Source organism: Eleginops maclovinus, chromosome 21 (genome assembly GCF_036324505.1).
Source record: "Eleginops maclovinus isolate JMC-PN-2008 ecotype Puerto Natales chromosome 21, JC_Emac_rtc_rv5, whole genome shotgun sequence".
Classification (NCBI taxonomy): Eukaryota; Metazoa; Chordata; class Actinopteri; order Perciformes; family Eleginopidae; genus Eleginops; species Eleginops maclovinus.
In genome coordinates, this window is record NC_086369.1 from 6,987,329 (window position 1) to 7,003,922 (window position 16,594).

Here is a 16,594-nt window from a genome sequence, read left to right on the forward strand (position 1 = left end):
TGTAAACACTCATTATTTCATATCACAAAGCAAACAAGACACAATCATAAGGAAGTACAAAATGTAAAAAGTGCAGTGACAATGACAGTGGTTCTCAAGGTTAAAGGCTTAAGCGATATCAAGCTTTAGCTACGCTGACAACATTTGCCAGTAGAAAAAATGTGTTGTGGAATGTAGTGTAATTTGTTAATGTTACGTTCTCCCTCCTTTTGTTCTCTCCCTCCTGATTGCAAGGGTGCACCTAGGCAAGGGTTCCTGACTTCAGCTAATCACCGGTATAAAAGGAAGGCTGGAGGAGAAGGATGTCCCCCTGTCTGACGCTGGCCGACACTCTCTGCTGCAGACCGCAACCTGTAGTTAGGCCTTAGGGCTGCATTCCTTTTGTCATGACTCTTATTTAGCCTGGAAGACCTGGTAGACCAGTTTTCGTGGCTTAAGTTACACACCTGCCTTTTAGTTCTGGGGGGGGAAGTTCTGGGTCCTACGGCCCATGGTGTGGCTGGCTTAGGTTCCCTCTAACTTTTTTGTTCATTTTGGCCAGTCCTCCAGACCTTTCTCATTTAAGTAAGCTTGTTTTAAGAGAGGCTCAATAAAAGCAAAATGCTGGTTGTTAACTCTCTATTTGTTTTGCATCTTGAATCTATGTTGCGGGTCACAGCGTGAGCCACAACTGCTGTTTAGAAGCTGTGGCCATTAACATATGGGGGCAATTATTTCACATGTGCTTTTCCCACCCATTTGTTTTTTTAGGGGAAATTATCCATTTGTTACTATACATGCCAAGGTGGCCACCGTACTGTTGGGGTCCAGTATTTTAACCAAAGGTACATTTACACCTGTTTCTTGAAACATTTTGTTCTGAAGCGTCATGGCCAACATTGAGTCAATTCCCAGCCCACACAGAGTTGAGTCATCATCCAGCTCATCCACACTAACATTGATGATGTCACTGACAATTCTTCTGACACTCTCATGTGGCGAAGACAAATGCTGAACCCTAGGCTCATTATTGAGATAATCCTTAAGCTCCATTTCCACTAGACCTGACAGCCGCTCTCTGAGAGAGGCATTTTGTGAAAGCACATGAATGTGAAGGTTTTTGAAGTTGAACTTACATATGACTTGTTGTGGTCTGTTCATCACAAGACAGGTTTCAAGTGCCTGTTGAACGTCACACACATCCATGACCATCATCCCCTTTGACTCCAAAAACTGTTGGAAATTGTCCTTGTTCAACAAAAGACCCAGGTTCAAAGGACCCCAGTTGATGGACTGTCCAGCAAGTCCAAGGTTTCTCCGATAATGACAGAAACTGTCCAGGAAAGAATTGGCTGCTGCGTAGTTACACTGGGATGCATTGCCAATAAATGAAGAGATGGAGGAGTAGCACACAAAGAAATCGAGTTTGTTGTGAAGTGTTGCATAATGTAGATTGAGAGCCCCACACACTTTGGGCTGCAGCACCTTTCGGAAAAGGGACTCATCAAGGTTTTCGATCAACGCATCATGTAACACCGCAGCGCTGTGGAACACTCCTTTGATTGGACAAGAGGGGAATTTTTGTTTAATCATTGAGATTGCGTGCAAGACCTGCATCGACACAGAAACATCACATTGGAGATTCATTATTGTCACCCCATATCTTTTCTGGAGCAGTTCAATTTCAAACTTCATTTCATCAGTCAGAGCACTTCTGGACAGCGTTGCAATACAACCTCCAACATTATGGGCAATGAACTTTACGGTCTCAAGTCCCAAACCAGAGAGCCCTCCCGTTACAATATAAACACTGCTTTGTTTAAACAGTTTTCCGGACCTTGGAAGGAAGGGGATATCAGACACTGGACGGTCAGATACTGTTTGGTTTAGAACAACTTGCTGCACCATCTTTGTTGTGAAGTAGGACTCATCATCTGCATCAGTGTGACGCTTGTTTGTGCGTGACAGTTGGAAAGTCTCCCTTTTCAAAGGTAGAGATAATGTATCAAAACCTAATGAGATTAGCCAATTGGAGATATTCCTGTTTTGTTTTTGCAGATTGGCTCTTTGAAGAACATTAGCCACATCCAGTTTATGCACTTGAATGTGTTCACTCTTCATTGCAAACAGGTTCGCTGAGAGTGAGGACATGTCATTGTTACAGACAAAAACAATGTGTCTATCGGGATTACCACTGTCATGCATCCCCTGCCAAGAGTGATCAAAGGGGGGAAGAAATACAAATGCATGACTCCGATCAAAATGCAGGGATTGTCCTCGGAAGTGTGGAAGGGAGGAAACATTCCAGCCTGACCTGTTTGCTGACAAAGCCAAAACTTTCATCAGAGCAGAGGCTGAGTTGGACGAGATGATGATCAGCCTTCTGTACTGTTGTTCTACCTTAGACAGCATTCTCTGCAGGATCTCCCAGGCCAGTATGAAGTAAGACACACATGGAGTCTCTTTCAACATCGGGTGTTTGTTGGTGCTGTAGCACACGGCTCCAGGAATTATGATCTTTGCAGTGGCGGTAACTGGATAACAGGAAGCGATATGATCTCCCACTCTTAGATTATATACATCTTTCCCAACAGCTGTGACGATTCCACTGAAATCTAAAGCCAGAAGCTTGTGATTCAGTGACGTATGCTTGTTCCAATACATTGTCTTGCCAAAGTTTAAATGTGAAGTGGTGACGGGAAAGTAATCTGATGAATGAGCGCATACGGTGGTCAGCTGAATCTCAACAGACTTCTCTTGGACAGGACTTGCATTTGCGTCGTAGGGGACGGCAGACAAGTGAGCCATCCTGTATGGATCAGTTGTCTGAAGAACAAAGTCGTCCTCATGTACTGACAGCATATCTACTTCACACAAAACATCCTCTCTCATGGGCGTCCTTACAATTCTCGTTTTTGAAGCGTGTCCATTACTGATTATGACCTCATGATGTTGGCAAGTGTTGATCACACAAACCAGCGTTTGAATGTCTTCACTGGTTACAGAAGCAAGATCAATCAGTTGAAAAGAGAGGCCTGCAATCTCTGCTGCACAAGCCCTTGTCATACCAGACAGAACAAAACCAGGACTGACGTGGTCCACAGTCCTTTCTGTAGATCTGAAGGTTATGACACGGACAGTGAAAAAGCGTTTGCTCTCTTTCAAGACTAAAACAATCTGGCGAAATAGCTCACAGCAAGCCACCAAGCGGTCCAGCATCTTCTCAGGTGACAAGTGACTGAAATCATCCACACCCCAAAAGAAGAGAACATTTTCCAAATCATTGCTGTTAAGTGATCCCAATACTAATTTTTGAACTTGGTCTGCCATCCAATGCTCTCTGCTCTCAACAAATGCTGACTCTGGGTGTAAGTATGGCCTTAATCCTTGAGCAATGCCAAGTTTGTCTTCAAAAACGATTGCTTTTATTTGGGAATTTTGCAAGTCTTCCTTGTCAGTAATTGAGATCATTTCATTGTGGAAAAAGCGTGACTGAAGACCATTCGAGCTATTGCCCAAAAATGAGATCCTCACCCCTATTAGTTCCACAAGTACAAGACCATCTGTGTTGGAAAAGCCACCAGACACCTCAAGGAAACCTGGGGTCTCTTGAGTGGCTCGCAAGTACATGACCATTTTCTCCTGTAGAGGTCCTGATATGGCTACACTACCAATGGCTGAGGGAAATCCTTGCTTGGCTGTTAGCCTTCCGATAGCTACCACAGCGGTCATTTGCAAGAAATAGTCCAATAGCACAGGGTGGATGAAATAGTCATGGAGGTGCTTTAGAAGTTCCTTTGGGACTTGAATAGCTGTCACGGCTTCCTTGAAAACTTCTCCAAAATGTACATCCCCAAGCTGTTTGAAGACAGTGCCATATTCAAATCCTGCTTGAGATAGAATAGAATAAATCTCTTTTTTCTTCATCACCAATTTACACCTTTGGTAGATCATGTCAAGACAAATGGTCGGTTCTTCTATCAGCGTTTGGCCATCAGTACATCTGTACGTGCCAGAGGAATGTGTTGCAACAGGAGAATGTATTTTAAATGAAGCTCCATTCTCACCAGGTTCCAGAGTCACTTTCAACTGATGACAGTTGGAGCTGAGTGCAAACAGGTTCTCAAATCTTACACTGAGCTGAAGCAGAGATATAGGCTTCTTTGGCCTTAAACTCGCCATCACTGAGGCATAAGCCAGTTCGACATAGAATGCGCCTGGCACAATAGGAACACCGTTGTTTTTGTGCTCCCACAGATATGGCGCTGTCTCTAATGAGAGGTTGCATATGTACTCTTTGTTGTCATGCTTTATTTGGGATAAGAGCATATGAGGGGCAGATGATTTATTACCTTTTATCACAGCTTCAAAATTCAATTCCTTTTTGGTGTTGTCAAAATGGTAGACTGGAAACTCTGTGGGCGATGTTTCACAACCCCTGTACAGCTGATGCCAGTCTACACTGTTGCCCAGTTCAAACAGCTTGGCCACAGTAGACAAAATTGTGTTGCAATCTTTCTCTGGTTGCACTGAGGGAAGAACTAAAGTGTTATTCCCCAAAGTTTCGCGTATGTTTCTTTGGAGAGCCCTACGGGGTCCAATCTCCACAAAGACCACATTTGTCTTTGAGTGCTTGTCTTTGGTGACAGCATGCAGTGCTTGTTCTAATAAAACCGGCTCTCTGATGTTCTTTGCCCAGTAGTTTCCTGTTGTAAAGTCACCATCTGAATAACAGTTTCCAGTCACAGTTGAAAAAAGTTGGCACTCCTTGTTTTTGGCATACAAGGGATTAATGCTTTTCTCAATGTCATCAAGTATAGGATCCATCATATGACTATGGTATGCTGCTGGTACATCTAGTTCATGGAGGAAGAGATGTTCCTCTGCAAACACAATCTTCAGCTTCTCCTGAAGGATGGCTATAGCATCTGCATCCCCAGACAGAGTGCAGGATTGGGGGCTATTGAGCGCTGCAACACAAATTTTACCAGCAAACTCTGGAAGGATTTTTAACACCTTTTCTACGGCCACATTACTAACAACAAGCATTTTCCCCCCTGTGACCTTATTCTGGAGCGTACTACGGTGGTACAACACTTTCACAGCATCCTCAAGAGTCAAGAGACCAGAACAGTGAGCCGCAGCAACCTCACCAACAGAGTGTCCCAGCACAGCGTCAGGTTTGATACCCCAGTGCTTTAAGAGGGCTGCAATTCCAACCTGAACTGCAAAAAGAAGAGGTTGGACTACATTTGGCTTGCTCAGATCATCATTATCATATTCACCAGCAAGCCATTGACTGATGCTGGTGTTTTTATGACTCTGAAAGAGATGATCAACTTCTCTGACCTTATCTCTGAAAACAGGGACCTCTGTTATGAGCTGCTTGCACATACCCCAGTAGGCAACACCATTTCCACAAAACACAAAGACCAGCTTGATGTCAGGACTTATGGATTCAACGTTTGCTTTCAATACAGTTGTCAGTTGATGTTTCAACTCTGAGAGGGAAGATGTTGGGAAAGCTCTTCTATATTTGTGCCTAGAATGACTCCTTCCACATGCAGAAGTGTATGACAGGGCCTGTAAGTCAACAGTTTGATCATTGTAAAGCCTCTCTAGGGTGTCAGTGACAGACAGAATAAATGATTTCTCACAGGCTGCAGATGTAACAAACAGATTTGTACAGCTTTTGTGGATCTGACTGGGTACGGTGGTGTGTCTGTACTCTCTTACAATCGCATGTGCATTTGTACCTCCAAATCCAAAGCTGTTGATCCCAGCTAGCCTCTCTAATGATCCCTCTGTGTCCCATCTTTCAGCTTTGGTTGGAATTCTTATACCAAGAGCTTTTACATCTACACTGGCGTTTTCTTCTGAGTAGAAAACTGACGGAACAATGGTTGCATGCTTCATCATTAAGAGTACCTTTATCAGTCCGGCCACTCCCGCTGCAGATTCTGTATGTCCTATGTTGCCTTTGACAGAGCCAATCCGCAATGTCTCTGAACCAGGAGGTTGGGCTTTAGCGATGACATTTGAGATGCTTCCCGCCTCTATTGGGTCTCCAACTGGGGTTCCAGTCCCATGAGCCTCTATGTACTGGACATTTGCAAGGTCGGACTTTGAGTAGATTCTGCGCAGGAGTTCCTCTTGTTGTGTCATGGATGGTTTGGTAATTGGAGTAACGGAGTGTCCATCTTGGTTGACCGCGGTTTTGCTGATGATACCCCATACTCTGTTGCAGTCTTTTATGGCCTTTGTAAAGAAAGTGACATTATTAGCAGACTAACTATTTCCCCTTCTGTTTAATAGCATTACCTTACTGTAAAAATCTTACCTTTTTAAGAGGCTTCAGGAGAACTACACCACAGCCCTCCCCTCTACCATAGCCATCTGCTCTGCTAGAGAAAGGTTTGCTGGTCCCATCAGGTGAAATCATCTTTGCCTTGCCGAGAGCAATAAACACTCTTGGTTCTAATATACAGCTGACTCCTCCACATAGAGCCATCTCACAGTCTCCTTGTTCAAAAATAAAGTCAAATAAAATATGGAACATTTTAATATGATGCAATGCTTTTAGGAAAAATGTTTAAAAAAAAGAAGAGAGAAACCAAATACCTTGCTTTATAGCCTGGCAGGCTACATGAAGCCCCACCAAAGATGAAGAACAGGCACTGTCAATGGCAAATGAAGGGCCGTGGAGGTTAAAGATGAAGGATATTCTATTGGCGGCCACGCTCATGGCTGTACCGGTGCCATTGTAGTGGTTAATCGTAGTTGGACTGTTACTTTGGAGTATTTCATAATCCCTGTTCATCAGACCTGCAATACCAATAAAAACAAAATGTCAGTGTGGTTATAATAACATTATGATTGGAGTTTTTAATGTGAAAGATAGTAATTACCTATGTACACTCCAGTTCTGCTTCCGCTGATGCTTTCCATAGCTATACCCGCATCTTCTAATGCCCTGTATGCACACTGCAGAAGGAGTTTCTGCTGAGGGTCCATGAAATCAGCCTCTGCTTCGGTGATGCCAAAAAACCTGTGATCAAACTCATTAAACCTGAAAAATGTAATTATCAGATTTATCAACATGTTTTTTAATTTGGGGATCAACATTTGATTTTCCCTGATAATGCTTACCCTTCTATTAGAGCTGCTTTGGTTGTTTGAGTCTTTCCGGGTTTGCTCTCATCAGCATCATACCATAAGGTGGTGTCAAATCTCTCTGGTGGAATATCCACAACACAGTTCTTTCCCTCCAACAGAACCCTCCAGAAATTGTCCAAACCTTCACCTAAAATACAATAATAGATAAGACAACCTCGAAAAACAACTCAGAGAAATTCCAAATACTTCAGTCATACCTCCAGGGAAATTGCATCCAATCCCGATAACAGCGATGTCGTCATCTGCGTCCTCCATTATTCCTTTGAGATGGATTTGCTCTGCGGAAAGGGTTGCTTTATCCAAAAAGCCAAGGAGAAACTTCCAGCTGCTCCATAGTGAAGCTTAATGGGCAGTCCCGGCTGCTGTACCTCTTACTCTTTATACACATTGTGCGGATGAAAAGGGGGGCGCAACAATGCCCTGCCTTGTTGCACCTTAGATGGCTTCCCCTGGAACTAAATACACTAATTGTAACTTCAGATCATTCAAAGGGAGTAGTGAATACATTGTTTGTGTTGTTTGCAGTTTAACAAAAGAGCTCAGTGTAAAATAAAGTCTGCTTTTTCCAGGCAGACATTTAAGTCCCTCCAATATCTCCCCCCTGTCCCCATTGTACCTGGACTTTAACACCCCACACACACAGACACACACATCCAGCACCAGACACTTTCAAAGCGGCTATGGACAGTCTTCTTTACTGCAATAAAGCATCAACATCCGTTTTGAAATGACAGTTATTTTTGTATATATTGACATACTCTTACACTTTACATTGTACATTTGTATTATATTTTCATTTAATATTCCATTATATTGCAGTATTTACTGTCTGTATATTTCTTATTTCTATTTCAATTTTTTTGCTATGCTTCATATTGTATTGTACCTATTTTGCTGCGTTCACAAACAAAAATTCCCAATTTGGGATAAATAAAGTAATTCTGATTCTGATATATTCTGTGTTTTTTAATCCTCTGCATTGTGGGAAACAGTATTTCGATCCCTCTGTCGGTACACACAAACTGAAAGATTGACAATAAAGTTGACTTTGAAGGCCTTTATGTGGTCATTTCCTGTGATCACCTAGTATCTCAAAGGAAATATTAACCTTGTAACTTCTAAGATGTTCCTAAACATAGAAGCATTAAAGTGGATAAGACAAACTGATTAATGAATCAGGTATTAAAATAGATTGAGAACACCGTGAGAGCACATTTTTGTCTCTATTGAGAGAGCTATTAAGACAAAAGTATGCTTTAAATATATCAAACACTAGAAATATTAACATAATACTACTAAAAACGATTTGTATTTATAACTAATTGACTGAACACATAATCTGCAGATAGATGCATACCATGGAATCAAAGTCTATTGACAAATGCAACAGTAATTATTATAATGCAGCTGTTCAAAGGAAACACTTTGAATGCACATCACATCGTGCACACGTCTTGTTTAAATAAAATAAATAATGTAATCCTGCAGATGTTGCACATTTCTTCTCCACACTACCTCTTTTAAATCAGCACATCTCTCCACTTTAAATACAGTATATAGTATTTGTCATATGTAAATGTTCTTAATTTAGTCTTAAAATATTTTTTTAAATAGCTGCCATAACAGTCTATTTTTATTTTGTTTTGCTACGTACTCTTCCTCCCGTGTCTTTCTATGAACCACATACAGAATACCAAAGCAAATGTGCCTTAAAATGTTTTGACATTTAGTTTTGTTGATAAATTATCTGGAAAGTGTTTAACACTAACACTCAACTCCATGATAAAAAAAGACATACAAATATTGAATGTTATACATCAAATTGACATAAGTATTCAGAATCTTTAATCAACGTCATACCTTCCATTTCTCTTTATCCATTTTGGAATAATTCTACAGAGCCATGCGATTGAATGAACTATCCATATGTTTGTGTTGCTCGGCCTCCACATTGAACCAAATCCAAAGATGTCCCTTTTCACTAGATGTGTGTGTCCATTCCGTTTAAGCAATTTTAACACCTGGCTGTTTCTAGATCTATTTTTTACTAAATATGCAAATGAGTTCATAATAAAAAGAGTTATAAATCTGCTGTAGTTCCAGAAGCAAAGGGCTAAAAATTAGGAACCAATTGTGTATTTCAAAGGTGACTAAATATTGTACCAAAGAATGTAACCATAGTAAAAAAAAAAAAGGTGTAAGTGGGTTAATTGTCCTTCTGTAGGATGTGAAAATAAGCAAAAGGTGCTCACACATTGCTAGTCATGTCATTACCTGAGTCATGTATTGAACACCAATTTCGTGAGCAAGGGTGACCTTTATTTGAGCTCCAAGAAAGCCTCCAAGGAACAAACAGGAGCCCAGAAGCAATCCTTTTACACGCCGACAGATTATATACAGTTCCCCAAATATATCAGCTACACGTGAGTTTAGAAGGGTCTATCGCTAATTTCAGAAAACACACATTTGGGCACTTAAATAAATAAGAACAAGATAGATGCGACATCATTTAGAGATGAAACTCTAGTATGAACAGCAGAATCAGGAGTACCTTGGTACATTCTAGATTGAGGTCTTTTAAGGTTCTATGGTGTTCACCTGTCGGTACAAATGTATATGAGACATAGACATTACATGAAAGCATTCATCTCATATGATCTTTGTCAACTTCCATTTGCTCTATAACCTCGTAATGATACCAAATATGACTAATGTATAAAATGATGTCTTGGGAGTTGAGGGCAATAAGCCCTTAGCGACACCCGTGGACAAACACGTGGAGAACACATTTTTTATTTCCTCCAATTGAACTGTGATTTCTTTAAAAAAAAAATGGCTGTCTTCTCTACAGGAAAAGCAAGACAAATGAAAATAAAATAACAGGGGTGAAAGGTGGCTCCTTGTCATCTTCACATCTATAATAAAAAGGGATTCAAACAAATGAAATACAAGGCCTCCGAAAGGCCAGTGCGCAATTGCACAGCTTCATATATACATAATACAAGATTATAAAATATCTACTGAGGTATCGGGTGGTCTAGTGATTTGTCCTCGAGCACGTTCTGGATCTCTTTGGCATCCAGAGTCTCATGTGCTAGCAGGGCGTCTGCAAGCATCTTGTGCTCCTTACTGTACGTCTTCAGGAGGGATTTAGCACGTGCGTACGAGTCCTGGATATAAGAGGGAGAAAATAAATGGATTAAGAAAGAGACACACTACTAAACAGACCTGTAAATTAAACATAGCTCTGGGAAACTCACCTGCAGTAAAACCCTGACTTCCTGTTCGATGGCTGCTTGTGTCTCGGGGCTCTGCTTGGTCACGTCTTTGTAGGTCATCACCCCGAGCTTCAACAGAAACACATCCTTGAGTGGAATGAACAATAGACTTCCTCGTGCATTAGATGGGGATGCTCATCATTACATGCTGTGAAGCATTTCCCCGGGAGTCCAGAATTACAGACTTTTTAGGTTTTAGGAGTAATTATATGTTACCGTTTTAAGAGGACTGAGGGTTTTCATTCTAACACAACAATAAACCATTCTCCCTGTCTCGGAAGAGGAGTTAAAATCAACATGTTCAGGATAAAACGGTAAATTTACGCTTGGATTTGACCTACTACTTTATTGTATATATACACTATACAAAAAACTCTTGAACCATAGCAATACAATCCACAGAACAGCACTATTGAGTACTTTTTTTGCCTTCTATGTTAGTGGAAAGTATTAAAATGTTCCCTCATAAACCAGACTAATTAAATTCTTACCTTGTCACTCATGCCGAACCTTGTCACCATCATTTTTGCTATTTTGGTCGCTCCATCAAAGTCACTGGAAGCTCCTTAAATACACATGAAGATGAACATTGTAACTAACACAGCATACCGTTCATATTATCAGACATTAACTATAATATGGTAATGTAGTACTTCAGTGCGGATGTCAAATTCTAAAAGAAAGGCTTTATTTGATGCTTTTTGGGTCCACACTGTATTGAGAAACTATATAAATATTATGGTTACAGTGTGGTTGGATTATTATTTCTGATGCTGATAGCACACTACACCCATGCATAAATTAAAATGTAGCTCTCCCGCACCAGTAGTGATGTTGTCATCTCCGAAGATGAGCTCCTCTGCTACTCGGCCGCCCATGCTCACGTCCATCTGAGCCAGCAGCTGGGCTCGGGTCTCACTCCAGCGGTCGCTCTCTGGGAGCATGGACACCTACAAAGGACAGACATTATGTTAGCTTTAGGTTCCATCTTAACGAGAACTCACAAAAAACAGTTGTAGAGAGCTTACATGGCCCAGAGTCGGGCCCCTGGGCATGATGGTGGCCTTATTGATGGGCATTGCGTCTTTGGTGTAATAAGCTACAATGGCATGGCCGGACTCATGGTAGGCTGTGATGGTCTTATTCTTCTTGTCGATGTCAACACTCCTCCTCTCAGGGCCTGGTTTTACAAAAAGGATTAAAAACATTCCATTAATCTTGATGTGTATTTTCCCTGTGTCTGGGTAATCTGTCTCATGTGATGTCAGGGTTTGCAGAGCAGGTTTAAACACGGTGTGTACTCACCCATGAGGATCTTGTCCTTAGCGAACTCCAGATCGGCCATTGTGACCGTCTCCTTCTCGTCCACGGCTGCCTTCAGGGCTGCCTGGTTCACCAGGTTCTCCAGCTCGGCCCCGGAGAATCCCACGGTCCCCCTGGCAATGATTTCTGCGTTCACGTCTGTAACGGAGCGACACAATAGAAAATGCATCAGTGAATCAGTGTTCAAGAGACAATGGTTTCAGAGGTATTCTCACAGGTGGACCACTCTGATGCTTTTAGATTTCAGTTGATAAGGAATGCTGATACTTAATTTAAAAAACTGGTTAAAAAGAGAATATCGGTTCATTAAAGCAATAAATTGTTCTCCTTTTTGTAAGTTTCCAATTTGAATTTGTTTCTGAATTGCCCAAAAATGTATAAGGATGACAAAAAAAGAGTGCAGTAAGACTAATATCCTGAGAGGTGTGATTGCTGGGATATTAGTTTAAAGAAAGTACATCAATATTTAACATTAAGACTTACCAGGGTCCACTTTGACCTTTGAGAAGTACCAGTTGAGAATTTCCGTGCGTCCTTTCACATCGGGGCGAGGGACCGTCACCTGCATGTCAAATCTTCCTGGCCTTATCAGAGCGCTGGGAAGCAGCAAAGAAGTTAATATACGTAGTCGAGTGATTCCTAGGCAAGTTAGAGCTTATGTGAAGCAATGAAATGCAAACATACTTATCCAAAGCTTCTGCAAAGTTTGTAGCACCAACAACGATCACACCTTCGTTTGGTTTGAACCTGGAAAGTAACAAACATCAAGAGTTAAAAATGAAGTTCTTTACAGTCCGTTTAATGTCAAAGGGCAGGAAACTGACCCATCCATTTCAGCCAGCAGCTGGTTGATGGTTTGTCTAGAATAGGGATGCATCGGAGACTCAATCCTCTTTCCTCCAACGCTGTCCAACTCATCGATGAAGATGACACAAGGAGCATTTGCTTTTGCCTCTTCTGCAAACCAAAAAGAGAGAGTTTGTTTGGATACATCCTGAGCCGGATACTCGTTCATTTTTCTCAAATCCAGCAGACTTACTGAAAAGGTTCCTGATACGACTCGCACCAACCCCCACAAACATCTCATCAAACTCTGACCCGGAGGCGTAGTAGAAAGGAACATCAGCCTCCCCAGCGATAGCGCGTGCTAACAGAGTCTTTCCGGTGCCTGGAGGACCAACCAGGAGGATCCCTGAGAGGATAACAGATTAGTTTTAAATAACAGCGTGTCAGCAAAACAAAATAGGATAAGAACAATTGCCACACTTGTGCGCTCATTTCCTGGACCACAGAACCAGAGGAAATGAAAGATGTAGAGACATTTTCAAATACCTTTAGGCAGCTTTCCTCCCAGAACAGTGAACTTCTGGGGGTTCTTGAGAAACTCCACAACTTCTTGTAATTCATTCTTGGCCTCCTCCACTCCTTTGACATGCTCGAATGTCACATTCTTCACCTGGACGGGGTCGACTGCAGAGTCAAGACCAGATGTGGTGCGGAACCTCACTGTGTGAAGGAAAAAACTGGTTAGAACAGAAACACCAGAAAAACTTTACAAAGAAAGACAAAACGCCACCTGCAGCACATTCATATGTAAATATAAAGACCCAAATCTGTGTTCCTTTTCACATTTATTACTCCCTACTATTTTAAAAGTTTTATAATTGTCGCTTAAAACAAACATAGCTGTAATTTATCATGACTAAACTGTTGTATGCGGCAGAATAATAAGTCAAACCCTACAAGCAAACTCAAGGAGAAATGCTATCTCTTATTACCTAACTTAACTTAAATAGGGACAAAACATTTAACATGTTTAAGATTAAAGGCTCAAGTAAAACTATTATAATCCATTTTTTTAGACATATATTTACAGTGTGCATGTAGGGTTTTGAGTTTATTACAAGCATAGGAGAGAATAAAAACTGAAACAAACCAGCATCAGAAAAGGAGCCTTTACCCGAGAGAAACGGGGACCTCGACAAGCCATAAATTCCAACAAGTAGCAGGACCAACAGGATCAATCTGGTTCTCCTCAGCGAGTCTGTAAACCGAGCACAGACGAAAAGATAAGATGTTTAGGTCAATCATAACATCTCTCTGCATCTTAACTCAGCACTGCCACTCAAAGGAAATGTGGAGTTGTGCTCAGGGTATTATCTTTGATATTTATAAGTGTAGTGCCTGATAGCTAAGTCAGTGAGCCACATGCCTTGTGTTCTCTGAGTGAAAGCCTGTGATCTCATGAACCCCTCACTGAATCCGGTCTTGAAAGCTTCCTGCTGGTTCTCTGGAAGGTTCTTCTGCTTCAGCACTTGGTCCAGTGATTCTGGTCCTTTTTCCCGCTGAAGCAATCCCTGTAATGCAAAAACAGAAAGTTAGTTTGGAAATGAACATGTGGCATATTACACTTCCAAATGTGCCCCACATATCGGCCTACCTTTAAGAAAGCTGGTGTGTAGGGCTCAGATTCCACTGGACCGTCATAAACAGACTCTGTTCGCCTGGTCTTTGTTCTCATAGTCTTGAAACCCCGAGTCTGGACCAATACTAAAAAATAGAGACATATTGAAAGCCACACATTAAACACTTCCCTGAAATGTCGACCCATTCATAGACATCGGTAATTTTCACACACCAGGTTAGGGATTTGAAGTCAGCTTTCTTACCAGGCAAGAATTGAAGATCTGAGCAAGCTCCTTTTAAAGGACTGTGGTACTGTCTGTGGAATATTGGAGAGCCAAAGACCCCCAACCTCCTGTGTGAGAACCCTGAAAAATGTGTTTGTTACGTGACAGAATTTCAGACACAAAATCTTTTTATAAAGTAAGATATTTTTAGGAACAACAAGGGTGTGAAGAATCATCAGAAGGCTCATCGGCCTGCGCTGCTCACCATGTTTGTTGTGGAAGAAGCTGTCTCCAGAAACATAGCTGGACCTCCATACTGAGGGGACAACGGGAGCTTCTTCTGGTCCGGGAATAGGGAGTAACCTGCTGAGCAGCTCATCCAGCTGACTTCCCCTGATCTCTGACAAGCCGAGGTCCCTCAGACTTACACTGGGCTGTAAACACGGGGCAGCAAAAGTAGGTTAAAATCATTACGTACGTTTGGCAAAATCTATTAAAAAAAGTGTTTAAACATTACAGTATCGCAATCAGTTTTTGGAGACAGAAATGAACACAAATGAGACATACTACATGGCGTTGGGATTTGCCAAATATTTGGATTGCATCATTAAAAAGACAATCAAAGGTGCAGGTACTGGTAAAAACACACATGTAAATAACCCTTTGACTATAAGGTAATAAATAGGGTATGCCTGCAGTACATTTTGATGGTGTGTTAACAGCGGCCTTTCAGTTTGTCAGGGACGCATCATCTTGTTTTTTTTAATGTTTTTTCCTGCAGGAAAACCTTTGGGATACATAATTCAAACAATATTTAATGTTGAACCATGAGAGATTTGCTGTGGTTGATGTGTTTAATCAAAGTGTCAACCGCCAGAAAAAAGGGTTCTTTCTCAATCGCAATACTTATTTCAGGGTGTTATTGGCTACAGATATAGAGTTTGCCTGACATACATAATGTTTAGTATTATTTGTTTGTCTGGTTAGCTTACCGACAAAGTCTAATTAAATGCATATGGTTACAAACATACAAGTTCAGACCAAAGTCTTTGATGATTATGTACGGTCCCTTCAGGGAATCATGTCTGTAATCTGTGATGATCTCACCTCTTTCAGATATGTACTGTGCTCTGGAATGAAGTCTTTGTGCAGGGTCTGGATTGAAGCTGTGGCTGAGTTCTTCAGCGAGTGCAGGGCATTGATGAGCTGGCTGAGGGGCACTATCATCTGGCAGATAGATAAACAGAGACGAGTAAAGAACAGTGTTTCCAAACATAATGACCTTACTATACGTGCTAAACACAAATATAACTTAATGTTTCAAGGGTTGCTAGATTTTGTTCCAGACAGGGCAGTGGGTCAGGACAATTACATCAGTTATTAAGGCTGACTCTACACTGCTCGTTGCCAATCACAGAGCAGTATGGCTCACTTACGTCAGATGTGTGACGGTTATACAACCTCAACTCTGAAAATAAAGTTAGCACCGTTCCACTTTCTTACAACCTAGCACTTCCTAGATATAAAAGATGGTACTGTCATACGCGAATCTACACGTACGCATGCAGCCTGACATAAGCAGAGGCTGATTATGACTGTCGCTTTGTTAATGCTAACATTAGCCGAGCTAGGTTGTCATTGACCGTTTCAAAACACATGACATAAACATCGAAAGACCTCAGTTCTTGTTCCTATAACCCCAATTGAAATCCTTTACAGGCAACTCTGACTTGATAGCTAAATGACATTGAGTTAGCAATACGTTGACAGAAGAGCACGCAAAAGCTAACTAAAAGAAAACGCTATCCACGGCTTACCTGCTGCGGCTGAAACGATGTTGACAGTGAAAACATATTTGCAGAAAGACAATCTACAATAAGGATTTCAGGATTTGAAGTGTAAGGGGAGGCCCTCTATACAACCTAAATAAGCGAGTCCTCCCAGCGGTAGTGTCCTTTTGTTTTTACTTGTTACACAACTTTCAGCAGCTTAGCTAACAACAGCAAATGGATTCTCCGGCATCTGAGGTCAATTGACTGGACTACAATATTACGTCAGGTTGAATTACTACCGGGTGCAGCTTGCGTCATTGTGTGGACCTCATTTTGGACCTCGAAACGCAATTTTATATTTAAAAAAAAAAAAAAAAACATTAAATGACAAAAAAATATACATTTATTTGCACATTCTGCCTACAGAAATTAAGCT

The 16,594-nt window shown here is 41.4% G+C and overlaps 2 protein-coding genes across 3 annotated transcripts; both read right to left on the minus strand.

Moving 5' to 3' along the window:
• Positions 1 to 165: 165 nt before the first annotated feature.
• Positions 166 to 7,410, minus strand: pks1 (polyketide synthase 1). Its single transcript, XM_063873928.1, has 6 exons — positions 7,353 to 7,410; positions 7,129 to 7,282; positions 6,888 to 7,048; positions 6,601 to 6,804; positions 6,320 to 6,501; positions 166 to 6,237 (listed from the first exon to the last, which is right to left on the minus strand). Exons 1-6 carry the CDS (start codon positions 7,408 to 7,410, stop codon positions 757 to 759), a joined length of 6,240 nt encoding a protein of 2,079 aa, XP_063729998.1. The 3' UTR covers positions 166 to 756.
• Positions 7,411 to 9,452: 2,042 nt separating this feature from the next.
• LOC134857987 (ATP-dependent zinc metalloprotease YME1L1-like) lies at positions 9,453 to 16,438 on the minus strand. Of its 2 annotated transcripts, none has more exons than XM_063873795.1 (18): positions 16,204 to 16,438; positions 15,494 to 15,613; positions 14,652 to 14,820; positions 14,426 to 14,527; positions 14,197 to 14,306; positions 13,969 to 14,113; positions 13,717 to 13,800; positions 13,089 to 13,262; positions 12,796 to 12,948; positions 12,581 to 12,713; positions 12,441 to 12,503; positions 12,240 to 12,352; positions 11,739 to 11,894; positions 11,462 to 11,613; positions 11,257 to 11,383; positions 10,925 to 10,998; positions 10,416 to 10,502; positions 9,453 to 10,325 (listed from the first exon to the last, which is right to left on the minus strand). In XM_063873795.1, the coding sequence occupies exons 1-18, from the start codon at positions 16,237 to 16,239 to the stop codon at positions 10,173 to 10,175; spliced, it is 2,151 nt and encodes a 716-aa protein (XP_063729865.1). In that variant the 5' UTR covers positions 16,240 to 16,438; the 3' UTR covers positions 9,453 to 10,172. The 2 variants fall into 2 exon arrangements, with proteins under 2 accessions (XP_063729865.1, XP_063729864.1); XM_063873794.1 differs by having other exon boundaries at positions 13,693 to 13,800.
• Between the last annotated feature and the right edge of the window lie 156 nt (positions 16,439 to 16,594).

Coding starts and splice junctions, on each gene's coding strand:
- pks1 (XM_063873928.1), bottom strand. CDS start 7,410: ATGGAGGACGCAGATGACGACATCGCTGTTATCGGGATTGGATGCAAT. Junction 7,049..7,128: donor AAAGCAGCTCTAATAGAAGG/GTAAGCATTATC, acceptor TACATTTTTCAG/GTTTAATGAGTTTGATCACA. Junction 6,238..6,319: donor TCCTGAAGCCTCTTAAAAAG/GTAAGATTTTTA, acceptor TTCTTTACAAAG/GCCATAAAAGACTGCAACAG.
- LOC134857987 (XM_063873794.1), bottom strand. CDS start 16,239: ATGTTTTCACTGTCAACATCGTTTCAGCCGCAGCAG. Junction 15,614..16,203: donor CATCGTTTCAGCCGCAGCAG/GTAAGCCGTGGA, acceptor TCTATCTGCCAG/ATGATAGTGCCCCTCAGCCA. Junction 12,714..12,795: donor TCGTATCAGGAACCTTTTCA/GTAAGTCTGCTG, acceptor TTTGGTTTGCAG/AAGAGGCAAAAGCAAATGCT.